Source organism: Tenrec ecaudatus, chromosome 10, assembly GCF_050624435.1.
Source record: "Tenrec ecaudatus isolate mTenEca1 chromosome 10, mTenEca1.hap1, whole genome shotgun sequence".
Taxonomy (NCBI): domain Eukaryota; kingdom Metazoa; phylum Chordata; class Mammalia; order Afrosoricida; family Tenrecidae; genus Tenrec; species Tenrec ecaudatus.
Genome location: NC_134539.1, coordinates 108,272,655 through 108,300,038, shown reverse-complemented (window position 1 = coordinate 108,300,038; position 27,384 = coordinate 108,272,655). Strand labels below are relative to the sequence as shown.

Here is a 27,384-nt window from a genome sequence, read left to right as displayed (position 1 = left end):
CCTCAGGACCAATAATAAGAGTAGGGATACCAGGAGAGGAAGAGGAAGGTGGGCAGAGAAAAGAGAACTGATCACAAGGATCCACATATAACATCCTCCCTGGGGAACAGACAACAAAAAAGTGGGTGAAGGGGCACATCGGTCAGTGTAAGACAGGAAAGAGCTGGGAGGCAAAGGCTATTTATAGAGGTCTAGACAAAGACATGTACATATGCAAATATATATGAGGATGGGGAAATCGATCTATGTGCCTATATTTATAGGTTTATTATTAAGGTGGCGGAAGGACATTGGGCCTCTACTCAAGTACTCCCTCAATGCAAGAATACTTTCTTCTATTAAATTGGCATTCTATGATGCTCACCCTCCCGACATAAAGGCTGAAGACAAAGCGGGTAAATAAGTAAATGTGGTGAAGAAAGCTGATGGTGCCCGGCAATCAAAAGAGATAGCGTCTGGGGTCTTAAAGGCTTGAAGATAAACAAGCAGCCATCTAGCTCAGAAACAACAAGCCCACACGGAAGATCACACCAGCCTGCGTGATCAGGAGGTGCTGAAGGGATCAGTTATCAGGCATCAAAGATAAAAAAATCATACCATTGAGTGCACACCTCCATGATACGATCGCTGAGGACAAACGGGTGCATAAGCAAATGTGGCGAAAAAAGCTGATGGTCCCCGGTTATCAAAAGAGATAGTGTCTGGGGTCTTAAAGTCTTGAAGGTAAACAAGCGGCCACCTAGCTCAGAAGCAACAAAGCCCACATGGAAAAAACACACCAGCCTGTGCGATCACGAGGTGTCGAAGGGATCAGGTATAAGGCATCATCAGAACAAAAAAAATCTTACCATAGTGAATGAAGGGGGAAGTACAGAGTGGAGACCCAAAGTCCATTTGTCGGTCACTGAAAATCCCCTTGCAGAAGGGTCTAGGGGAGGAAATGAGTCAGTCAGGATGCGATGTAGCACCAATGAAGAACACAGCATTCCTCTAGTTCTTAAATGTGCCCCCCACCTCCACTATCATAATTCGAATTCTGCCTTGCAAGTCCGGCTAGACCAGAGGATGTACACTGGTGCAGATAGGAGCTAGAGGCACAGGGAATCCAGGGTGGATGATACCTTTGGGACCAGGGGTGTGAGTGGTGATACTGAGAGGGTAGAGGGAGAGTGGGTTGGAAAGAGGGAACCAATTACAAGGTTCTACATGTGACCTCCTCCCTGGGGAATGAACAACAGGAAAGGGGGTGAAGGGAGATGTCAGACAGGCCAAGATATGACAAAATAATAATTTATAAATTATCAAGGGCTCATGAGGGAGGGGGGAGCAGGGAGGGAAGGCTAAAAAAGATAACTTGATGCAAAGGGCTTAAGTGGAGAGCAAATGCATTGAAAATGATGAGTCCCTAATAAAATGTTTTAAAAAAAAGAAAATGATGAGGGCAATGAAAGTACAGATGTGCTTTACACAATTGATGTATGTATAGATTGAGAGAAGAGTTGTATGAGCCCTTAATAAAACATTTAAAATAATAATAATTTATAAATTACCAAGGATTCATGAAGGACGGAGGACTGGGGAGGGAAGATGGAAAAATGAGGAGCTGATACCAAGGGCTCAAGTAGAAAGAAAATGTTTTGAGAATGATGATGGCAACAAATGTACAAATGTCCTTGACATGCTTGAATGAATGCATGTACTGCGATGAGAGCTATATGAGCCTCCAATAAAAGGGTAAAAAATAAAATAATGACATATTTTTATCACTAAATCAAACAGTTTTTCTCCCATGCTGGAAAGGACAAGTATTGCTTTAGTTGATTCCAGATTGTCTTGTTTTTAAGGTCTATGATATAAAGAGGAAAAAGATAAGTACCTCTACACACTAATATCTTGCACAACATGAGAACTATGCATAGCTCATTTCCATTCTTTCTCTCCCCCAAGACCCCTCTCTGCCCCTCACTCCTTCTCTCTTCTTGTTCCTCTTCTTCTTCCTTGTTGACCCAGGACAGTCTCATTTTATTCCTCTATTTATTCCCCTTACACTCTCAAAACATATTCTCATTTGAACAATAAAGCAGCAGCACACAAGAGTCCCTTTGTGGTAATAAGGCAGTTATACAAAGACATAGAGAAAAATAATTGGGGCATGCAAAGACTGGTAGAATCCAAGGAACATCTATAGTCTAATTGAGTGTTTGTGTCAAGGTCAATTTCCTGGTTTTGATAATGTCTTATCATATAAAATGTTACCACTGGGAAAGCTGGGAATCGGGTAAAAAATACTCTCTGCATTATTTTTTGAACTTCCTGTAAGTCAATCAATAATCATTTCCAAAGAAGAAATTTAAGCATATAAATTTGAGTGGAATCATATAACTTATACTAGACTTGAACCATAAATTAAATGGTCCCACCCCTCTGTACTTTGTTGGTACTTTGTGGAGCTCCTCTGAGATACTGTGGTCAATAGACCTAAACCAAAACTCAAACTGCCACTGAGTCAATGCTGCCTCATAATGCCCCCTATGGGACAGGGCCTACATGTCACTGTAAGCCTTTGACTCTGAGACTGTTATTGCTTACAGAAGTAGAAGGCCCTCTTTCTCCCTCAGAATAGCTGGTGGTTTTGAACTGATGACTTTGTGGATCACAGACTTCATGGGTTGAAGCCCAATGTGTAACCACTTGGCCACCAGTGCTTCTCAGTAGAGCTAAGTACACATCAAAAGTTCAAGCTGCTGACTCCCTGAGACTATCACTCAGGGATACTGTTTAAACCTTGCACAAAAACCCCTGACATCACATTTTTGTCTAATTACAGGTTGGAAAACAAAATAAACACCCTGAGCATGGGTGCTTCAGTTTTTTTAAAAAGCCATATGAGAACAAAAGTCAACAATTGCTCAAAGACAAAGATGAGAAGATAAGGAGGCAGGGAAACTAGAGGACTGACAATGGAACAACCAGAAAGATATTAAACAGAATGTTGGCACAGAGAAGCATCCTCTAGCAGACCTCTATATGCTCATGAATACACTGCTCTTCACCTTCCCACATCTGTTCAACTTGCATATGTACCTACCTGTAGATTATTGTTTGTTGTTACTATTATCACCAGGCTGTGTTGTTATTGATGTTGTTATCAGGTACATTCCAGTCTGTTCTGATTCATAGCAACCTGATGTACAACATAACACAACACTGCCCAGTCCTTATGATCATTCTTATGTTTCAGTCCGTTGTTGCAGCCCGTGTCAATCCATCTTGTCGAGGGCCTTCCTCGTTTTCACTGCCCCTCCACATTACCAAGATCGATGCCTTGTTCATGGGCTGGTATCTCTAGATAGCATGTTCAAAGCACTTGGACAAGTCTCACTGGCCTCACTTCTAAGAACCACTGTGGCCCCACTTCTTCAACACAGATTGGCTGCTTCGTTTGACAGTCCGAGCAGGTTTCCATAGTCTTCATCAGCACCATAATTCAAATGCATTGTTTCTTTGTCTGTCCTCCTTATTCAACGCCCAACTTTCACACCCATACGAGGCAATTGAAAATACCATGGCCTGGGTCAGGAACACCTTACTTCTCAAAATAATAGCCTTTCCCAAGGCAGTGTTTCTTTTGAGCTCTTGGTGCTGGTTCCAAGAACATTGGGTGTGGATGTAAGCAAGGTGAAACCCTTGACAACTTCCATCTTTTCTCCATTGATCATGGTGTGTCCTATTGGTCCAGTGGGGAGAACCATTGAGTTCGACGCCATAGTGAAGGCTGTGGGTGCAATAGCATTCACCTTGGTTGTCTTTTCCTCTGGGGCACCTCACGGTGTCATTTGCCTTGGCTGTGTTGTGTTGACTGCCTTCTTATTGTATATTGCCTTTCTAGTCCCCCAAGTTTATATACATCTCCTATCTAGATAGTGATTTACCTCCCTGGTAATTTCTGTGTGAAATCTGTTCTTGAATTTTTATAATAGCAGTCTCATAAAATATTTTCCCTTTTGTGACTGGTAGGTTTCAAGAAGTATTGTGCACTACAGGCTCATATCCATGTTATAAGGTGCTTGGTGGATCCTTTCTTATTCTCTAATATATTCCATTGTGTGTGTGTATCATTGGTGGTTTATCCATTCGCCAGTTGGTCACAGTTCACTGTTACATATGTATATATACACATACATATTTGTTATAATGAATAATGTTGCAATGAACATGGGTGTTCATATATTTATTCAGGTCATGGCTGTCACTTATCTACACTAAATACCTAGTAGTGAGATAGCTGAATTATAAGGCATTTGTATTTAAATGTTTTTAGGGAGGAACCATGCCACAAAGTCATGTAACCTTAAATTGTAGTTTTTAAGCGGAACACAAAGAGCAGCCAGCAGGTCACCAAGAACCCCACACCAGGCTAAGTTCAACCTCACAGTGCAACCTCATCTCTTTTATATATGGGAAGTTTTTTAGTATATTATGACAACAGACATTTCCATGAAGGTAGTGGAAAAAAAAGTCTGAAATAGTGTCTTAAATTTGATATCAATAAAACTACCGATAGTGTCCTAAATTTGATGTCAGTAAAACTCGTAAATAAAATAATGTAAAAATCCAAATCATGAAACAGAGAGCGTTTTTCTTTTACAGAAGATTCTTCCCAGGGCTCCTTTCATGTCTCTGTTCCTCAGGCTGTAGATAAAAGGGTTCAGCATGGGGGTCACCACACTGTACATCAAAGCCATGACAGTGTCCTTGTTAGTAGAATTATCTGCCGATGGGCATAAGTAGAGGCCAATAATTGTTCCATAAAACAGGGACACCACAGTGAGGTGAGAGCCACAGGTGGAGAAAACCTTGCGGATGCCCCTGGCAGAAGGGACCTTCAGGATGGAGGAGACGATCCGTACATAGGACATGATGATGAGTAAGAATGGGATGACAAGAATGAGTCCTCCCATGACAAATATCACCAGCTCATTCACCTGAGTGTCAGAGCAGGCCAGCTTGAGCAGAGCAGACATATCACAGAAAAAGTGGGGAATCACATTGTCTGCACAGAAAGACAACCTGGCCATGAGCAGAGTGTGCAGCATGGCATGGAATGTGGTCAGCACCCAGGACAGTGCCATCAGGGAGATACAGAGCTGAGGACTCATGATGGTGGTGTAGTGCAGAGGGAAGCAGATGGCCACGTAGCGGTCATAGGCCATGGCCACAAGAAGGAAGCTCTCCAGGTCACCAAAAAACATGAGGAAATACATCTGAGTCAGGCAACCCTCATAGGGGATGGATGGCATTTGGCTCTGCATGTTCTGCAGTAGTTTGGGAATGGTCACAGAGGAGAAGCAGAGGTCAGAGAAGGACAAGTTGCTGAGAAACAAATACATGGGTGTGTGGAGGTGGGGGTCCAGGCGAATGAGGATGATGATGATGAGGTTTCCCAGGACTGTGGTGAGATACATGACCAGGAACAGGGCGTAGAACAGGTTCTGCTGCTCTGGCTCAATAGGCAGACCCAAAAGGAGGAACTCTGAGACGATGGTTTGATTCTCCCCTCGCATGCTATGTCACTAATATCTAAGAAAGACAAACAGTGTTTGTTAAAAGCCTCAATAAAAACACACATATTTATGCAATATTAGATGCTCGTTAATAATGCTTGGTTTTTCTCTCATCAAAATAATGACGTTTCATTTTTATACTGTAGATCAGAATTTCTACAATTAAAAATGATATATTTTCTTTTTTTGAATATGGAATAATATTCTTTCCTTCCAAAATCATTCATATCTCTTAGCTTCTGAGACATTCAAAGTATTGGTCTCCTTGCTACTCACTTGACCATTCATTCAATGATGAAAATTGCCTTCTGCTCTATCTGTACTTTACCTGTTGTTCTCGCGATTATTTCCTAGGCATAGTTCCCTTATACAGAGAGTCTACCAAGCCTCCATATGTTGCCATTTAATTCTCTTGCTAATTCGTCCATTGTTTAAATCCAAACTGTTACTTCCCTCCTCTGGGCTGACATCATATCTTGCCTGGAATATGGAAATAATTGCAGAAACATCTCCCAGCTACCAGGCTTGTTCTCCTTCCACCTTTTCATTCTCACTGTAGCATTTACTGATGAGAATCTGATAACCTCTCCTTCCTGTTAAACTTTCATGGCTCTCCTCGTTCTTAGGATCAGGGTTAAATTCCATTCAGGGCTACAGATATAGCACACAGCTAGACCCTTAATCTATTTCTATAGCCTCTCCTAACCACAAAAGGACACTGACATCCACTATTCAGGAATGCTGCACTGAAAACTCATAATTTTTTTTTAGGTAACCTAGCTTTACGCAAGGTTTCAGTGCACCACAGTCCATGGCATCCAGAAAGACCCTCCCCACAGCCAAGATGCCCCAAAGGAAGATCAGCTCTGCCAACGGGGCAGTGAAGGAGCCCAGGAGGAGATCTGTAAGGTTGTTGGCAAGACCTGTGCCAGTAAAAGTGGAGATGAAGCCCAAAAGGGCAGCAGGAAAGGACAAATCCTCAGACAAAAACATGCACGTCAAAGGGAAGCAACTGGAAAACAGGCTGGAGTAACTATCAAAGAAAGTGAAAGATCCACCTGCATAAAATGGAGAAAAAGGAAACGAAGAGAATCCAGCCTCTGATTGAAGCAGGACAAAAAGAAACCAAGTCTGATGAATGTTTCTCTACTATATCTTATCAGTGGGCCCTGGGCTCTCCCTTCTTGTACAATCCAGAGGAACATTTGTATCAACAACTTCATAAATTCAAGATTTTTGTGGCTCTAGAAATATTTCTAACAAAGAAGAAACCCCACTTCCCCTGTGTAAATGCTCTTTATGAACACATGAAATCATTTACCGGCTGGTTTTTTTTTAGTACAACCAGAAAATAGGGGGCTGTTGAATTGTGGGAAGATTTGAATGTCTTCTGGATCAATGTAACATTGCATAGAATGGGGGGAAGTTTTTATATTCCTAATACAAAACACACCTAATGTCAATTTGAAGTCAACACCATGTGTTTGTGTGACTTTAACATTTGAAATTCAGTTCTCATGTTGTGATTTTTTTAGTAGAATTTTATCTGAAAACCATTCCATCATCATGGTGTTCTTGTCAGAACTATATACACATTCAGTAATACCATTGGTCGTGGTAGTCCAGTTTTCCCAATAACTGTTATGTGCTGTGTAGGGTTGAACATTTGAGTGTGTATTGTGTGTGTGACATTAAATTGTGAATTAGTGTGACTTAAGATGTAACAGTTTATCAGCATTCAAAGATAATGGTACTTGATATCCTTTTAAGGAAAATGTGCCTCCAAATGTAAAGCTAGAAAGGCATTGGAATTAGAAAATAGCTGAATCTACCTGTCATTTTAGGATGTGGGGACAGGCATTAAGAATTGTGTACACCCTGAAAGTGGGTTTGCCAGAGAGCAGGCTGTGGAGAGGGGTCAGCATGCCACACCCGCATGGAGGCAGGCCAGGAGGGAGGAAGAGAAAGAGAGTCAGATGAGCCCCACACAGGCACAGCATGCTGAGAGGATGACATCCCTACTGGGAGCTAATGGGGCACAGAGGGTGCTGGGCAAATGACAACAGCATGCATCACGCTGTCCCTTACTGGAGCAGACTGAGACAGAGGACATATCTGGGGTCACATGGTGGGGAAGCAGCGTGGTCTGAACCCCAAAAATGGAGCCAATTAAGAAGGGAACATGCCTAGATAGACAATCTGGAGGAGAAAACAACTGGGAGGACTGTTCCGGGAAACAAGGGAGAGGGGGAGTGGGGTTGGGGGAAGGAAGTGGTGTTAACAAACTCAGGGACAAGGAAACAACAAGTGGTCAAAATTCAGTGGCGAGGAGGGTGTAAGAGGCCTGGTAGGGCTTGAGCAAAGCTAATGTAACTGAGAGGAAATGCTGAAACTCAAATGAAGGCTGAGCATGATAGTGGAACAGAGGAAAGTAAATTGAAACAGAAAAAAGAACTAGGGGGTAAAGGGCATTTTGTAGAGGCCTAAATACATGTACATATATAAATGTATTTTTTGTGAGCTTGAGGAAACAAATCTATGTGCATTTATTTATAGGTTTAGTACTAAGATACCAGATGGACAATGGGCCTCCACTCAAGTACTCCCTCAGTGCAAGAACACTTTGTTCTATTAAACTGGCATTCCATGATGCTCACCTTCCCAACACAATTGCTGAAGACAAATGTGTGCAAGAGCAGATGTGGTGAAGAAAGCTGAGGATACCCAGCTATTAAAAGATATGGCGTCTGGAGTCTTAAAGGCTTGAAGATAAACAAACAGCCATCTTGCTGAGAAGCAACCAAGCACACATGGAAGAAGCACACCAGCCTGTGTGATCACGAAGTGTAGAAGGGACCAGGTTTCAGGTTTCAAAGAAGGAAAAATCATATCATTGTGTGCTCACCTTCCCAATACGATCGCTAAGGACAAATGGTGGCATAAGCAAGCGTGGTGAAGAAAGCTGATGTTGCCCAGCTATCAAAAGATATAGCATCTGGGGTCTTAATGGCTTGAGGGTAAACAAGCAGCCTTATAGCAAAGAAGCATCAAAGCCCACATGGAAAAAGCACACCAGCCTGTGTGATCACAAGGTGTTCAAGGGATCAGGTATCAAGGAACAAAAATCACATCATTGTGAATGAGAGGGCTTGCAAAGTGGGGACCCAAAGGATATTTGTGGGCCACTGGACATCCCCTTACAGAAGGGTCTCAGGAAGGAGATGAGCAGTTCGGGGGCTCCTGAATGCTTCCTGCCCACACTATCATGATCCCAATTCTACCTTACAAATGCAGCTGGACTGGAGGTTGTACACTGGTACAGATGGGAACTGCAAAGACAGGGAATCCAGGACAGATAAACCCTTCAGGTCCAGTGGTGAGAGGGGTGATACCAGGAGGGTGGAGGGAAGGTGGGGTAGAAAACAGGAACTAATTACAAGGATCTACATCTAACCTCCTCTCTGGAGGTCGGTCAACAGAAAAGTGGGTGAAGGGAGACATTGGACAGTGTAAGATACAACAAAATAATAATGACTTGTAAATTATCAAGGGTTCATGAGGGAGAGAGAGTGGGGAGGAAGGGGGAAAATGAGGAACTGAGGCCAGGGGCTCAAGTGGAAAGCACATATTTTGAGAATGATGATGGCAACAAATTTGCAAATGTGCGTGACACAATGGCTGTATGTATGGATTGTAATAAGCATTGTACGAACCCCCAAAAATGATTTTAAAAAAGAATTGTGTGCAAGTTGTTCATAATGTCTCTGTACTCATCTTAAAGCAATCAATAAAATACCTGTTACAATTTTTTAATATCATCATTTCTTGCCCTAGCCTTTCACATTTCTGTTCCTCCTGACTAGATCCTCTTTCCTCTGCTCTCTCTTCACTTAGGTTAGCCCTACTTCACCTTCAAGTATAATACTGCATGCTATTTGCTCAGCCGAACCTGCCCTGTCTCTCAGATTAAGTCAGAACCGACTGCTATGTTTCCACTGCATCCTGTATTAGTCCCGATAGCTCTGAATGCATTCGCAGTCACTATAGCTTTTCCCTACCAGATTGGGAACTCCATGCAAGAGGCCAAGTCTGCATTCTGGACTGCTGTAGCACCAACACCTGACACAGTACCTGACACGAACCGATGTTTCATAATTTGACTGCATGTCATTCAGTTGTGATATGTATTGTACCAACTTTAAAGACATCAACCATTATTTCTTGGACTTTATTTTTACAGTATAGGTATGATGATACAGAATTTGTAAACTTATTATCTGAAATATATTTTTTCACCTGTAATTTTTTGCATATATACATAACTTAATTTTACAACATAAACTACCGCAAGGTCAAGAGGTATTTTGTAAGCCACTATTAAGTATTTGGTACTTCCATGAAAAAAATCAAGGTTCTGAGACTCCACAGCCATGGAGTCAGTTCTGGCTCCACATAGACTTTCAATGACTGTAAATCTCTATGGGAGCAGGTAGCTTCATCTTTCTCCCATGGAGATGCTCGTGGATTTGGATCATCAGTCTAGAGGTTAGTGTCCAAAACGTTCCCAGCAGCACCTCCAGGGCCCCCAGTCAGAATAACTGCTCCTATTCAACTCTCCCAGAACAGGTACTGACGAGCCTGAACTATTTCGCACAAAATGTTGCCATTCTATTACAGACTTCATAAATATAATGCTCATTAAATACATCAGGGAACCTCAAATAATCTGACTCAATTTAAGCATCCTTATGTAACTCTCCACGGTGTCATTTATATGGCTGTGAATAACAGTCTGATGGGGACTTTTGGAAATAGGGGGTGAACAAACCAAGAAAATATAAATTCTACTCTGATCGTACCATTGTCTTCTGAAACCTCTATTCTTCCCCGGATACCCATACGTCAATATGCCTCAGAATGACAAAGAAAGCCATAAAGTGAATTAAGAATATGGGAATCTCCTTGTTGAAAAAGGGCAACACTGAGTTCAACTACCAGGCTTTTCATCCTGAGGATGCTGTTCTATCCAGTAGCATTAAGAGTTGTATATTAAATATTATATGCAGACTCTGTGGTGGGAAGAAACATCTTGGGAACAATCCTATGAGTATGCTTGGTTTCTCATCATTTTGGTAAATGAGTTGGGTCCATCTCTTCTGTCAAGAATATGACAAAGTATCACAAAGTAGGGAGATATCACTTCCAGACACTGCCAAGGGGGAGGCATACGTAAACCCATTAAAGCAACTAGATCTCACCCTGAACTTCATATTAGAATCATCTAGGGCTGTGCTTCTAAAATGTTAACGCTCATGCAAATACCCTGAAAGTTCTGGGAAGGTACTGATTTTGACTCCATGGGAATGACTATACATTTGTTAACAGTGAGATCCTTGTGTTAAGTGCTCAGCAGGACAAAGACAAGACACACACATATTATCCAGATAAGGGAAACCATGAGCACAAAGCCGTAAAGATCTCTCTGACTGCACACTTAATAATCATCCAGAGCATCCCAACACTGCTGATCCATGGACGATCCTTTGACATACGATGCTTTTAAAATATACAAATGACTGATCTCTTCGTGGAAACGTAATGAGAATCTCTAAGAGGGAAACAAGTGCAAAGTTTGAAAAACTGTCTACATACTGGAAATCCGGGTAAAGGTTCATGTGCCTAACTCCTAGAACTATGGTTATGCTAAAATTATACAATTTGGAGAGGACACATTACATAGAAAGTGATATTTATATATTTTATCATTAACAAAGAGATTGCAAATGGTAAACATTATATTTTAATTGTTTCATTGGTATAGAATTCACATATCATAGTTCAACCATATTCAGCACATTCAATTCAGAACAATTTCTTCTTTTTTATGCTCACTATTTGCTCCCCATTTCCCCCAACCTCCCCTGCCATGTCCTTCTCACTGCCATCAAGTCAATGGTGATCCATAGTGAGTCCCTGTGGGTTCCAGACTGTAACTGTTTACAGGAGTAGAAAGCCCAAGGTTTCTCCTAAAGAGCTGCTGCTGGTCCAGAATCTTTAAAGTAGGTCAAAGGGAGGATCAAATGATAACCTAACTACATCTGTCATCATCTACTTTACCATGCTCTCTGTCTGGCAGCAAGGCTAGTGACATCTCTGGGCTATGATCAGAGGGGATTCAAGGGAGGCTGAATTTGTGTGGGGGCCCTACAAACTAATTTGGGCTTCCACCATCATCGATAAATGTCTCCACAACAGGTGTCTACAATTTAAACTCTGAAACCATTACCTCCTTTGGATTTGAATTTTATTATTTATAGCCATGGATCAGTGTACATCACAGGCTGGTCTACTTCTTCCAGGTGGGCTCAGCTGATTCCTCACTTAGATGAGGAAAAGGGTTTAAAAACAAACCTTTAAGACTCCAGATGCTATTCTTTTGGATACCCAGGCACCATCTGCTTTCTTCACCACACATTGCTATAGCACCTATATCTTCCATGATCTCTTCATGAGGAAGCTTATCAACTAGGGCCATGTCATAAGAACTAACTGTCCGTAGATCATGGCTACGAATAAGTGTGAGGCCCAAATCCACTCATGTACTCAAGGTTATATATGCTTCAAGTACACATTAGAGATATAATTATCATGTTATGATAGTAAACATTATAAATCATCCCTATGATAATGAAGGTACTCCTATTGATAGTATCATTGCTTTAGCCAATGGTATAGAATTTAAACCAGTATTGAGAAAAGGAAATTATACATGTTTAGGTCAGCTTTTCATGCTGCAATGCAGGAATTGTTCATATGTACAGATTAAACGCTTAAGTGACTGGTAAGTAATTACAGGAACTGTAGGTTGGGAATAGAGCAAAATATTCAATGGCGAACACTAATTTTTAAAATATTTCTAGAAGGTTGGAAAGTCTTGGAAAACAGAAAACCGGTGGAGAGATGGACTATACTACCAAAAAATATACCCTGAGTAGCCCTGGTAACACTGAAGCACATCATACAACCTGGGAAATCAAGACCTTTAGAAGGACTCCAAAGGCTTATTCAACCCCTGTCCAACTTACCAGTGTGTCTGAGGGTAACACCAGGCCCCGACCCAAAATTCCCCTTCCCTTTATTCACTGTAAGCTTGTGGAGCAATTGCCTTGCTAGTCGTTCATTGGCTTTTCTACACCATCCTTTCTTGTACCATTTGTTCTACAATTCCCTGATCCTAAGGGACACTGGATCCCGGAGAAGTCTAGATCCTAAAGGAACTCATTATAGACAAAATAATTAGTAGATTTCCCCAGGACAAATTGTCTCTCAGAGTCTTGTAACAGTGACTAATGACAACTACTGATCATGTGTCTATACTTTCAGAAAAAAAATAGGTAAGGAGAAAAGCTCGAGTGTGATTGGTCAATCATTTTCTGCTTAGGGAAAGGACAGTAGTCCTGAATGGCTGGAGTCTACATTATAAGACATGAGGGAGCATAAATGAAGAATCCATAAGGGTAAACAGAGACGTGTAAACTGACAGTGAGTGACCTAAGGTATCTTAGTACTAATGTAAGAATTTAAACTTAATCTGTGAACAACAAAAGGCCATCATTAGTTTGAAAGCAGAGTACCAACAGGAAAAGACACATATTTTGGAAACATTCCCAGGGCATCAGAATCTTTCACTACAACCCAATCTGCCATATGGCCCAAAATAGATTGCAAAAAAAAAAGGCACTTGAATACAAGGACATGTCATCTTGTTCAGCCTCAGGTTACATGTCATGTGACTAGAATTAATCATTACTCTCATGTATGCAAATGATCCTGGCTGCATTGCTAGCATTGATGTTAGGACTATAAATAAGTTTTAACAAGTAGCCAAATTCGAAAATTTGGAAATTTGATATGCAAAGAGGACTCTACTCTGCAGATGAAATGGAAACATTTCCAGAAAAACACAACTTTTCCAAAATTGATATGAGAGTAGTTTAACGACTTTACATCTGTTGAAGAAATCAAATGTATAATTAAAAATCTTTTGTGTCTATGCTTCTATGGGACATTAAAATAGCTTTCTTGCAATGCCTTTGTGTGATCCTTGTATAATGGTAATAGTAGCCTCATAAAATGAGTTGAAAATTATTTTCTCCTTTTCTATATTCTGGATGAGATGTGAATTGGCACTAATTCTTCCTCAAGTGTTTGCTATAATTACCTAGTAAATCCTGGAGTTTTCTTTGTCACAGCAGCCTATACTCCATATTCAATTCCTCTTTGACTGATCAGTTACTTGGGTTATGCTTTCTTCATGCCAAATATAAAAATCATTTCCAGACATAGATCTATCTGTGAAAGACATCCACAATACAAGTGAACAATAATGCTGTTATCTGATAGCATGTGTGTCAGAGTAGAACTGTATTTCATAAGATTTAAATGGCTTATTTTTCATTTTGTGGTTTTGTGCAATTTCACCCTTAACAGTGACTTTTTAATTTTTTTATTATTTTTAAAATTCATTTTGGTGGGGGGGGCTCTTTCACCTCATATAACATTCCATAAATCAGTTGTATAAAGCATATTTGTACATTTTTTGCCATCATCATTTTCTAGACATTTACTTTCTATTGAGCCCTTGACATCAGCTGCTCTTTAACTCCCTCCCTCCCCCATATTCTCACCCTCATCCTTGTTCAATTATATATTGTTATTATTATTTTGTGTCTCTCAGTATTGTTTCCCTTTGTGTCAGTCAGAGTTGACTAGAGAAACAAATCTAGGACACTCATATATGCAAGGGAGAGCTTCATATCAAAGAGTAAATGTCTATCTAGAAAGCATCCCAACCCAGTCCAGTCCAAGCCCATAAGTCTGATATTAAACCATATGTCAGACACCAATCTATAAAGTCCTCTTAAGATTCATGAAACACATGCAGTGACAGGAAAATCACAGCCAGAGGGTGGGAAGTCTTGTGAACCAGTGGCATTATAAGCATCTCAGCACCAGCACTCAGGGTTGCATCAGGGTAGGTCCATGTGCCTTCTCCTCAGGGATGTCTTGCAGGCAGTCAACTATTGTCAGTAGAGAGTCTCCAAGGGAGTGAGCAAATATAGAGAAGGGTCTCCCACCTCCAAGGAGGAAAATACAGGAGTTCCCAGAATTCTCAGGAGAAGGTCATTGACAGACTAGACTCCACACCTTCACTCTAAATCCTATAAAGTCCCATATTGACACCAGAATTTGTAACTACCATACCTTTCACAAATAACAGAAACACTCTTTATGTTATTTGCCCCCGGTGGGGAGGGGAGAGCTATATGCCCAACTTTGTGAGGGGTTCCCCTTTCTCCCCCTTTCCCCTCCCTGACCATTCCCCTACTCTTAGGTATTGCTACTCCCACTACTGTTCCTAAGGGTTTATCTGTCCTCAATTCCATGTGTTAAGAGCTCTTGTCTGTACCAATGTGTATTCTGAGGTATAGCCAGATTTGTAAGGTAGAACTGGGTTATGGTAGTGGGGGAGGAGGAAGCATTCAGGAACTAGAGGAATGATATGTGTTGTAAGTGCTATACTGTACCTTGGTTGACTCATCTCTTCCTTAGAACCCTTCTGTGGGGGATATCCAATTGTCTACAGATGGTCTTTGGATCTCCACTCCAAACCCCTTGTTAGCATCAATGTAGTTGTTTGTTTTGCATCTTTTGATACCTGATGCCTGACCTGTAGACATTTCATGATCACACAGGCTGGGGTGCTTCTTCCATGTGGGTGTATTTGCTTACCTGCTTGATGGCTGTTTGTTTAACTTCAAACTTTTAAGACCCCCGCATGCTATATATGTTGATAGTAGGTCACCATCTGCTCTCTTCACCACATTTGCTTATTCACCCATCTTGTCTTCAGCGATTTCATCAGGAAGCTGAGTATAAAAGAGTGCCAGGTTATTAGAAGAAAGTATTACTTTGTTTAGGGTGGCCTTGAGTAGAGGTCCAAAATCAATATGCTATCTTAATACTGAACATGTGTACATTGGCGTCTATCCCTTTAATTATAAATTAGTATATTTACATATATACAGGGATAAAGCTATACCTCTATAAATAGCTTTTGCCTCCTATTTCTTCCCTCTATTTCCTTTCACCTTCCTCCTATCTCACTATCATGCTCATCCTCCATATGGCTCTCAACAATTTCTCTCAGATGTATTGTACTTGATTAAAACACACCAGGCATTATACACCTTCCTCACCATCAATTTTAGATCTCTTGTTGTTCCCTTATCCCTGAGTTTGTTGGCTCCACACTCCCTCTTCCTGACCCCTCCTCTCCCATGTCCTTGGGGATCCTCTGTTCCCATTGTTTCCTCCTCGGGATTGTTCATCCTGCCTTTCTTATATAGATAGACATATGGCAAAAGAAAAACAAACAAAATCAGATAACAAAAAAAAGAAAAATAGATAGTCCCAGGTCTGTCTGCTGACCCTTATGTATGTTTTCCAATCAAGGCTGATGAGGTGCCATGACCCGTCTCCCAAGCCAGAAGGCTATTTTTAAGATTCTTCATGGACTTGATTACTTTGCACCCCTTGCTGCCTTGTTGCCCTCCCTTTGCATTTTACCCTGCTGAGCATGGGGCAGACCAGGCACACATTCCATGCAGTGTCTCCAGTAGTGTCCCCCATAGCACTAACGTCAGTGAGGGAATGTTGTGTCTCATGGTGGGCTGACCCTAAGACCCTCTCTGTGCATTGGCTGCTCTGAGAAGGGATGTTGTCCCAGGGCTTGGTGGACCATGATGGAGTCCACTCCCTCCCTCTCTCCCCTTAGTTCGCTCCCATGTGGTCTGTACAGACCCGCCTCTATCCCCAAGCTATATATTCAGAGCTGTCCTCTATATGGCCTTCTTCTGGGGAAGAGGTCAACATTGCTCTGCTCTGGAATGGCCCCATCATCCTCTCTGCTAGTTTGCTCCTCCATGCCAGTGTATTGCCCTCAAGGCTTGGCGCGCTTAGATGTGGTCTGGTTCCTCTATTCCTTTCCTGTGGAGCCATAAACAATACCCTTCCTGTGGGTGTACAAGTGCCCAGTTCCCCATCACACTTAGGTTTTTGTTATTGTTCTTTGTTTTCTTTTTCCTTCCCACTCTAGTCCCCTCCTTTTTAGTTGGCTGCAATATGCATCCCTGAGTTGGGTCAGACACCTGAAATGGCTTATTTTTTGAAGTAAATCCTGACCTTTATTCGATACATATCGGGGTGAGCTCAATTTTCTAACCTTTCAGTTAGCAGCCAAGCATATTAAAAATTTATGCCACCCAGTGTCTCTTCTAGAAGATAGCAAAAGAGAATACTATCCAAACCTTTGGGGAGTGAAGGGAATATTTTATCAAAAAACAAAAAGAAACTTCTACATATATGGGAAAATGTTGATAAAATGACTACCCTAATATTTAAAAACTATCATGAAAAACACCATTAAGAATGAAAGATAGACATACCAGAGGGACTCTGGAGAATCCGTGCAGAGAGTCACTAAGAGGGATATTCCACACTGCTGGGTTGCAGGAGGAGCATCATAAACATAAGTAGGCACAAATGCACTAGGTTTGAGGAGCTGGAGGCTTTTGCCTTATCACAGTGGAAGCCGGCTAGAGTTTGACCTTAGCCCTGCCACTGTCTCACGGGCAGCTGGGATCATTTGGAGCCAGCACAGGGGCTTTATATCTCAACACAACCAAAGCATGATGCTGCCTCAGGTGGGAATTAAACCCCTCCAGCCTCATGGTCAGGGATCCAGGTTCAGCTACAAGATTACTTTTCTTTCCCTCTTTTCTCTCTATTGCCGCACAGTCTAATTGGACTATATTTTGGGTTTTTTCTTTCTTTTTTTCACTTTTTCTCTACCCTTTTCCCTCACATGCCACTGCTGACCTCCAAAGCACTCCCCTTAGCCTAGGGCATTTACGCTTGCCCTCCATCCACCTAGGAGAGTTCCAAACTCTGTGATTTAATCTGAGGCTGAGTAAAGCCTACGCACCATCCACCAGGGGATATACAGCCCACCTTCTTCCTGGGGAAATTCTGCCCACCCACACTGTGCAGTGTGGTTGATTTTCCACACATGGCTGGGTAAATCCCAGCCACATTCTATGAGGAATTTCCTGCCAGCATGGTTGGGGAGCTCCTATTTGTCCTCTGTGTTCCCACATGACTGAGGGAACTTCCTCCTGCCTTCCCTAGTGCCTCACACAGCCAAAGGCAGCTTGGCCAACACTCGCCAATGTTCCACGTTGCTGTGGGAACCTTTCCCAAACTCACCAGCGATCTACATGACCAGTGCATTTCCGCCTACCATTCACAGGGCTCTACACCAAAGCGGACAACCCACCAGGTTCCTTTGCCACTCCCATTACAGCAGGCAGTCCCACATGCCATTTGTGGTGCCACAAGCTGTCATGGTCCACACCATCACAGGTTCTTGTGAGATTGCTCAGTGAAACACCATCCCCACGGGTCGACAACCACCCAACAAGTGTCCCCTGAGGGGACCACTCAACTCGCCTCCACATTACAGAATACTGGTTGACTAGGGAAGATGTGAAGTGGCAGAGGATAAAGAGGTAAAGGCAATTCAATGAAGCATTCCTAAGAGTCTCCCAGGGAGAGCTAGTGCTTCTTGACTCCTTGAAAATTGGCACCTGGCTCCTCTAAAACAACGCAACACAAACAACAATCAGGTCCAACAAACTCAACGAAAAAACGGGAGACACAAAAGGAAATATCATAAGATGTCCTGAAGCTAACAACATGCATAGAAGAAGCAGCCATTGATCTGCCACGTAAATAAAACTTCACAATGCTGTTTGGAGTCACACAGGATGTGAGGAAAACAATAGAGAAAAAGGATGATATGATAGAGGAGATAAAGTCCATACGCCAAAGGGAAATAAAAGAGTTTAGAGCCGAGATAACAAAAACCAGTAGCAGACTCATGGATGTCCCCAATCAACTGGAGGAGGCAGAAACCTGCAGCAGTGACATAAAGGTCAGCCAAGTGGACTTCAACAAACGTGAACAAAAATCTAATAAGATCATCAGAGAAACTGCAGAAAACCTACGAGCTATATCTGAAGCTATGGAAAGGAACAACATCAGAATACTTAGATAACTGGAGAAAGACACAACAAAGGAGTCATCTGCAACAATAGTGAGAGAATTATTGGAGGAAAACTTCTCCAGCTTAATGAATGAAAACCAGGCAACCATTCAAGAGGCTGAGTGAACACCAGCTAGACTAAATCCAAAGAAGTCACCATGGTACATAATAGTTAAATTATCAAACTTTGAGGAAAATGAGAAAATCATGAATTCAGCTAGGGAAAAAACAAGCAATCCCATATAAAGTTTCCCAAATAAGAATATGCTCAGATCTATCAGTAGGCACTATGAAGAAGAGGAGAGAGTGGAGTAACATATTCCCAAAAAAATGAAGGAAATAACGCAGACACAATTCTCTATCTAGCCAAATTATCTACCAAGAAGAAGAAGTATGAGTCTTCCAAGGCAAGGGAATGTCAAAGAATATGATAGAAGAAACCCAGCACTACAAAAGAAGCTTGCCGACCCAGTATGGGCAGAAAAACAGCACTCACCAAGCATAAATAAGGGACTGTCACATAGAATAACCCCAAGCTGAGGGCTACAAAGAGAAAATAGCCCCCAAGAAAGCATGGGCTTAAGGTTGGAAAGAAGTCAGGAATGAAACACACACACACACTCACAGCACACTGATAAGAAAAGAAGGTAGGAAAACACCCAACACAAAAGGTATAAGATGACATCACAGAGTCCACAGTTGGAGATAATAACCCTGTATATCTATAGACTGAACTCAGGCATTAAAAGACTGAGACAAGCAGACTGGCTCAGAAAACACAACCCATCAATCTGCTGCCTACAGGAGACACATCTCAAGACTTCAGACAAAAATAGGCTTAGAATCAAAGGCCGGGGAAAAAAAACATACCAAGAAAACAGCAATTCAAAAGAAAGCAGGGTTTGAATTCCTAATCTCGGATAAAATTGACCTGAAAGTGCAAACCATAAAACAAGATAAGGAGGGACACTATATAATGCTAAAGGCAACAGTAGACAAAGAACCACTTTGTATTTTAAACACATTCTATGAATTATAGGCCCACTGAATGTGTCAATCAAACACTCCAAAAGATGATAAAAGAAATCAGAGCCTCAACTATTATAGTAGGTGACTATAAAACACCACTCTCTCAGAAATATAGGTCACAGGGAAAGTAACTCAACAAGGAGGCTAGAGATCCACATATTGCAATTAGACAATTTGACCTGATAGAAATTTACTGAGTTTTTCATCTAAATACAAAAAAAAAATTCACATACTTTTCAAGCCCACATGGCACATATTGGAATATAGACCACACTCTGGGGCATAAGACAAATATACTTAAATTGAACCACATTGATATTATACAGACTTCTCTCTCTGACCACTGCGAAATAAAGCTAGAAATCAACAAAAAGAAGATGAAGAAAATAAAAGCAAACAATTGGAGGGTGAATAACGTTCTGTTGCAAACGGAATATGCTGGCCCAGATCAGAAATGAAATTAGAAAATTCTAGAAACCAATGAGAACACTATATATCAAAACTTATTGGACACAGCAAAGGCATTTATCAGAGGAAGTTTGATAGCAATACATGCACCCCTGAAAAAGGAAGAGAGACTTATGATTGATATGCTTGCACAAAATTTACAGTAATTACAGCAGAGTCAGCAGAGCAATCTATTAATAGCAAAAGAAAAGAAATAATAAAAATCGGGGCTGAGATTCAGGAGAGGGAAAATAAGAAAACTATGGGGTGGGGTGGAGAATGTGGATAAAGGATAAACATAATTGATACCCACTGCCAAACCTAACTAAAGAAAGGAAGGAACAAATTCCAATAACAAATATGAGGGGTGAAACAGGGGACATTACAACAGACCCTAATGAAATCAAAAGGATAATTACACAGTACTACAAAGGACTGTACTCCAATGAATTCAACAAGTTGGAAGTCATGGACCAATTCTTGGAAAGATAATCCCTCCCTAGATTATATCAAATGGAGGTAAAGAATCTCAATAGACTCATAGCAATAGAAGACAAATAAAAGATTATCAAGGGATTACAACCAAAAAAGTCCCCTGGACCATATTGCTTCACAGGAGAATTCTACCAAGCACTCAGGGAAAAAGTGACACCAATTCTATACAAACTCTTCCAGAACATGGAAACAGAAAATTCCTGAACTCTTCTATGATGCTAGTATAACTCTGATACCAACATCGGGCAAGGATCCCATAAAAATGTAGAACTACAAATCAATATTTTTAATGAACATTGATACAAAAATCCTTAACAAAATACTGGTTAATAGAATACAAAAGTACTGGACCAAGTGGAATGAAAAGCAGGGATGCAGAGATGGTTCAACATATGGAACACCATTAGTATCATTTGCCACATTAACATGAAAAACTAAAACAACCACATGATAATATCGATAGATGTGGAAAAAGCCTGCAAAAACATTCAACACTAATTGCCGTTTAAGACACTCAAGAAGGTAGGAATGGAAAGAAAATTTCTCAAGATAATACAAGCTATATATGAAAAACCAACAGCCGACGTGGAGCTCAATGGAGAAAAGACAAACACAATCCCACTGAAAACGGTGACCAGATAAGGATATCCCTTCTCCCCACTCTTATTTTATATCATACTGGAGGTTTTAGCCAACAACATAAGGCAAAAAAAGAAGACATCAGATTATATGGCTGAAGAAGGAAGAGATGAAAATGTCATTATTTGCAGATGATATAATTTTATATATGGAAAATCCCTAATGGTCCACAAGGGGAGTACTGGAAAGAATAGAGGAATATGGCAGAGTGGCAAGATACAAAATCAACAAACAGAAGTAATTTGTACTTCTATACGCATCAAATAAGACCACAGAAGAGGAGGTTAAAATGGAGGTACCTTTCAGAATACCCAAGCACAAATTGAGATATCTAGGGATATACCTGACTAAAAGAACAAAATATTTATATCCGGAAAATTACAGAACACTATTACAAGAAACCAAGAATGACCTCAACAAATGGGAGAATATTCCATGCTTGTGATTTGGAAGACTCAATATAGTAAAGATGTTAATGCTGCCCACGGGACTATATAAATTTAATGCAATCCCAAGACAATTACCCTCATCTTTCCTCAGAGAAATGGAAAACCTAATTACCAGCTTCATATGGAAAGCAAGAAGCCCCAAATTAGCACAGAATTCAAGAAGAAGGACACATTGGAGGGCCTCCTTTAACTGTCTTTAGCACATATTATACAGCCATGAGGTAAAATGACATGGTATTGGTATAATCACAGATACTCGGCCCAATGGAAAAGAACTAAAAACCCAGAAAAAAGGCATCAGCATACAGACAACTGATCTTTTGATAAAAGCCGCAAAAATATCAAATGGGAAGCTCATGCCCTCTTCAACAAGTGGTGCTGGGAAAAATGGGTATCTACCTGCAGAAAAATGAAGCAAACCCCTTATCTTACTCCATGTGCAAGAGTAAACTCAAGGTGGGTCACAGACTTCAAGGAAAAACTCCAAAGTATTAGAGCCATCAAGAACAAAATTGGGACAAACCTGAGAACTTTGGTGCAGTGAATACATAGGCTATAAGAAATAGGGAATGTGACATGATCACTGAAGAGAAAGCAGGTGCATAAGTAAATGTGGTGAAGAAAGCTGATGGTGCCTGACTAGCAAAAGATATAGTGCCTGGGGTCTTAAAGGCTTGAAGGTAAACAAGCAGCCATCTAGCTTAGAAGCAGCAAAGCCCACATGGAAGAAGCACACCAGCACATGAGGTGTCAAAGGGATCAGGTATAAGGCAACATCAGAACAAAAAAAAAAATCTTACCATAGTGAATGAAGGGGAAAATGCAGAGTGGAGACCCAAAGCCCATTTGTCAGTCACTGAAGATCCCCTTGCAAAAGGGTCTAGGGGAGGAGATGAGTCAGCCAGGATGCAATGTAGCACCGATGAAGAATACAGCTTTCCTCCAGTTCATAAATGCTTCCTCCCCACCCCACCCCTCCACTATCATGATCTGAATTCTACCTTGCAAGTCTGGCTAGACCAGAGGATGTACACTGGTGCAGATAGGAACTAGAGGCACAGGGAATCCAGGGCGGATGATACCTTCAGGACCAGGGGTGTGAGTGGGAGAGTGGGTTGGAAAGAGGGAACCGATCACAAGGATCTACATGTGACCTCCTCCCTGGGGGATGGACAACAGAAAAGGGGGCGAAGATAGACGTTGGATAGGGCAAGATATGACAAAATAATAATTTATAAATTATCAAGGGCTCATGAGGCAGCAGAGAGCGAGGGGGAAAAAAAGAGGACCTGATGCCAAGGGCTTAAGTGGAGAGCAAATGCTTTGAAAATGATGAGGGCAATGAATGTACAGATGTGCTTTACACAATTGATGTATGTATGGATTGTGATAAGAGTTGTATGAGCTCCTAATAAAATGTTTTTAAAAAGAAATGAACAGTTAAATTATAAACAGATAGATATTTAATACAATAAATGAATGGTTAAATTATGAAGCAGTACAAATGTCTCAGTGCAACACACTCCCGTGAGAGAGTTGTGAGACACTAGCAGTCCTTCAAGTCTTGAGAGCTTCCAGGTAGTCCTCTGTAGAGAGAGAGAGAGCTAGGCTATCCCAGCATGGGCAGCAAACAGCCAGGCAGGTCACCAACCCTGAGCCAGGTCACCAACTGTCAGTCCCCAGCTCCAGAGATGTAAATATCAATTGTGTGGTCTTTAAGGGACCTCAACTTACAGTGACACAGTCCACAGGCTAGGCGTACCACAGGTAGTGTACCCTTTAAATCGAGGCACAGAACAAGCAAGGTAGCCACACACTGGTCCAATGATTAAAGAGTGAGAAACAAGAAAGTTAAGGCTCACCGAGCCATTTATCTCTCTGCCCTTCAATTAATCCCACTTGTGTTTATCGGCCAGGTTGGCACAATAAACTATCTCATTGCCTCTGTTGGTTTCCAGGGTTTTGAATTTTTTACAGAAACAGAAAGCTTCACCTTTCTCCTGTAGAACAACTGGTGGATTAGAAGTGCTGACCTTGCAGTCAGCAGCTGTGTTAGTCTGGGTAATTTAAGAAACAAATCCACAGAAACTCATGTATAAGAGAGAGTTATATATATAGGTTAAGTGTGCATCAAGAAAACAGCCCAACCCAGTGCTGCCCAAACCCACAAGTCCATATGTCCAACACCAGTCCACAAAGTCCTCCTCCATCTCACAAAACAGACATAACGATGCCAACTGCAGGAGGAAAGCCGAGTCAGTGAACATGTAAGCATCTCAGCGCTGGCAGAGGTCTCCACACAGCTGCTCCAGCACCCAGGGCTGCACTGAGGTAGGTCCATGTGGCTTCTCCTTGAAGACGTCTTGCAGGAAGTCAGCCTTGCCAGCTGAAGCAGGGAACTGCTAAGGCAACTGCATCCTGGTGTGACCATCACAAAGCAAGAGACCCAAGAACTATAAAGGCGAGGCTCACCAAGTCATGTATCCCTCTGCCCTTCAATTAATCCCACATGTGTTTATCGGCCATGTTGGCACAATAAACTAACTAACTCAGCAGCCTAATACACAACCTGCTACACCACCATTGACCTTCAAATGTTCATTAATATACCAAGAAACTGGAGCACTCATATAGCTTATTGGTACACAAATTAGTGTGTTTTTAAAGGCTTTTGGTAATATCTAATACACCTACAAGCCAACTAATTCACCCATAGTTATATTCACAACAGAATATATATGTATCAACAATAAACACACACACAGACACAATAAAGTTCTTAGTGGCATTATTTGAAATAATCACATTGAAATGAAAAGGAAAAAACTACCAATGCATACAATCACATGAATTTCAAAATCATACTGAGAAAATAGCATAAAAGACACAAAAGAATATTTGTCATCTATATAAAGTTAAGAAATAGACAATTTAATCTGTACTGATATGAACCACATCCTTAGCCAGAAGCAAAGCGTAAAAGGTTTGATTGCAATGGGTCACAAAGAACCTGTGGAATGAAAGAAACAGTCTACATGTGGATTGTGGTTAGGTTGGGGTTACATGGGTGTTTACATTTATCAAAACTCATTGACCTATACAGTTTAAAGGAGTAACCTTTATGGCGCATAAATTGTACTTAAATAAAAATTATTTTGAAAATATACAAGGGGGTACCCCACACACACCCAAAAAAGAAAACTAGTAAAATTCTTCACTGATGTGAAGGAGATAGTACATTTGGAGTTCCTTCCACCAGGTCAGACTGTTAGCCAAGCTTTCTATTTAGAAGTTCTAAAAAGCTTGCATAACAGTGTGCAACAAAAAAGGCCTGATTTGTGGCAGACAGGGACTAGTTTTGTCACCACAACAATGCACCTGCTCATGCAGACATCTCAGTGTATCCGTTTTTGGCAAAAAAAAAAAAAAAAAACAACAACCCAGCATGTCTTTTTTGCCCAATGCACCTTACTCACCTGAGTTCATTGTGTGCAATTTCTTTTTGCTTCCATGTAGGGGAACATAAAAGGACAGCACTTTGATGATGTGCAAGATGTGACGAAAAAAACAAGGGAGGTGCTGTCAGCCAGATGAGTTTGAAAATGTTTCCAAGAATTAAACTGCACCTCTCTGCTCCTCCTCGTGCGACAGACAGCCGCCTCTCCCGTTCCCGTGCAGTCCCAGCCGCATCCCCGAGACATGATGGTGAAGGTCGGAGTGAACGGATTCGGCTGCATTGGGCGCCTGGTCACCAGGGCTGCTTTCACTTCTGGCAAAGTGGAGATTGTTGCCATCAATGACCCCTTCATTGATCTGAACTACATGGTCTACATATTCCAGTATGATTCCACCCACGGCAAGTTCAACGGCGCCGTCAAGGCTGAGAATGGGAAGCTTGTCGTCAATGGGAAGGCCATCTCCATCTTCCAGGAGCGAGATCAGGCCAACATCAAGTGGGGTGAGGCTGGTGCCGAGTATGTCGTGGAGTCCACCGGTGTCTTTACCAACATGGAGAAGGCCGGGGCTCACCTGAAGGGCGGTGCCAAAAGGGTGATCATCTCTGCCCCTTCTGTCGATGCCCCCATGTTTGTGATGGGCGTGAACCACGAGAAATACAACTCCCTCAAGATTGTCAACAATGCCTCCTGCACCACCAACTGCTTAACCCCCCTGGCCAAGGTCATCCATGACAATTTTGGCATCGTGGAAAGACTCATGACCACAGTCCACGCCATCACTGCCACCCAAAAGACCGTGGATGGCCCATCTGAGAAACTCTGGCGTGATGGCCGTGGGGCTGCCCAGAACATCATCCCTGCATCTACTGGCACTGCCAAGGCTGTGGGCAAGGTTATCCCGGAGCTGAATGGGAAACTGACTGGCATGGCCTTCCGTGTCCCCACCCCCAATGTGTCCGTCGTGGATCTCACATGCCATCTGGAGAAAGCTGCCAAGTATGATGACATCAAGAAGGTGGTGAAGGAGGCGTCCGATGGTCCCCTAAAGGGCATTCTGGGCTACACCGAGGACCAGGTTGTCTCCAGTGACTTCAACAGTGACCCCCACTCTTCCACCTTTGATGCTGGGGCTGGCATTGCCCTCAATGACCACTTTGTCAAGCTCATTTCCTGGTATAACAATGAATTTGACTACAGCAACAGGGTGGTGGACCTCATGGTCCACATGGCCTCCAAGGAGTAAGAGCCCCCTGGACCAGCAGCCCCAGCAACAGCACTAGAGGAAGAGAGGCTCTCGGTTGCTGGGGAGTCTTTGCCCCTAATTCAATCCCTTAACATACTGAGAATATAACATCGGAACCCCCTGAAGGAAGGGGAGGGGCTTAGGGAGCTCGACCTTGTTATGCACCATCAATAAAGTACACTGTACCTAAAAAAAAAAAAAGAATTAAACTGCAGATTTGATAAATGTATTCAGTATAATGGAGAGTACTTGGAAGATGATAAATTTGTTCTGTAAAAAAAATTTTTTAAACATAGCTTTGAAAAAATTCTGGTGTTTTGGGGGTATCCTCTTCTAGAAGGAGAAGCAGAGATAAATGTTGGCATGAGCAGTTGCATTCTCGCATTCGCCCACAAAAATATCAGTCAAAACCAAACAGAATTGGCGGAATCAAATCTAGATGCAAATCAGCAGAGAATTACAGCGTCAAGCAAATGCTGAATCAAGAAAAATGACTATAAACTATAGTTTAGCTCAACTAGCAAAGAACTCTGCTCTGAGTATTCCACTGTTGTAAAATCTATCTGTGGGGCAGTTACATAATCTGGTGTCAACTTGTGGAGGGGTGGAGTCTAACCTGTCAATCAGGTTGCTGCTTGATGACCTCATTTGGATGCACCATATAGATAAATAGCTCACTGGAGGCCAGATGGATATAGACTCTCTGCTTCGTCTTCCTCCAGACCAGCCACATAGAGCTAGGCTGAAGGCAGCCGGAGCTTTGGAGCTGGAGTAGCCATGTAGAGACCCACGCCAGCGCTAAGATGCTTCCACCCTGCCATGTGAGCTTCCTGCATTTAGCATCATTGTATGTGTTGTGTGAGTCTGAAGAGAATTATAGAGTGGTGTGGTAGTT

At 41.8% G+C, this 27,384-nt stretch overlaps 2 protein-coding genes and 1 pseudogene across 2 annotated transcripts; 2 read left to right on the top strand and 1 right to left on the bottom strand.

The window, feature by feature from the left end:
- Window positions 1–4,619: 4,619 nt before the first annotated feature.
- On the bottom strand, window positions 4,620–5,564 carry LOC142458646 (olfactory receptor 1E2-like). Its single transcript, XM_075559600.1, has one exon. It carries the CDS (start codon window positions 5,562–5,564, stop codon window positions 4,620–4,622), a length of 945 nt encoding a protein of 314 aa, XP_075415715.1.
- Window positions 5,565–6,408: 844 nt separating this feature from the next.
- Window positions 6,409–6,919, top strand: LOC142458645 (non-histone chromosomal protein HMG-14 pseudogene; annotated as a pseudogene).
- An 18,506-nt stretch (window positions 6,920–25,425) lies between these two features.
- On the top strand, window positions 25,426–26,616 carry LOC142458161 (glyceraldehyde-3-phosphate dehydrogenase-like). The gene has a single exon (XM_075559212.1). It carries the CDS (start codon window positions 25,488–25,490, stop codon window positions 26,487–26,489), a length of 1,002 nt encoding a protein of 333 aa, XP_075415327.1. The 5' UTR covers window positions 25,426–25,487; the 3' UTR covers window positions 26,490–26,616.
- The last annotated feature ends 768 nt before the right edge of the window (window positions 26,617–27,384 follow it).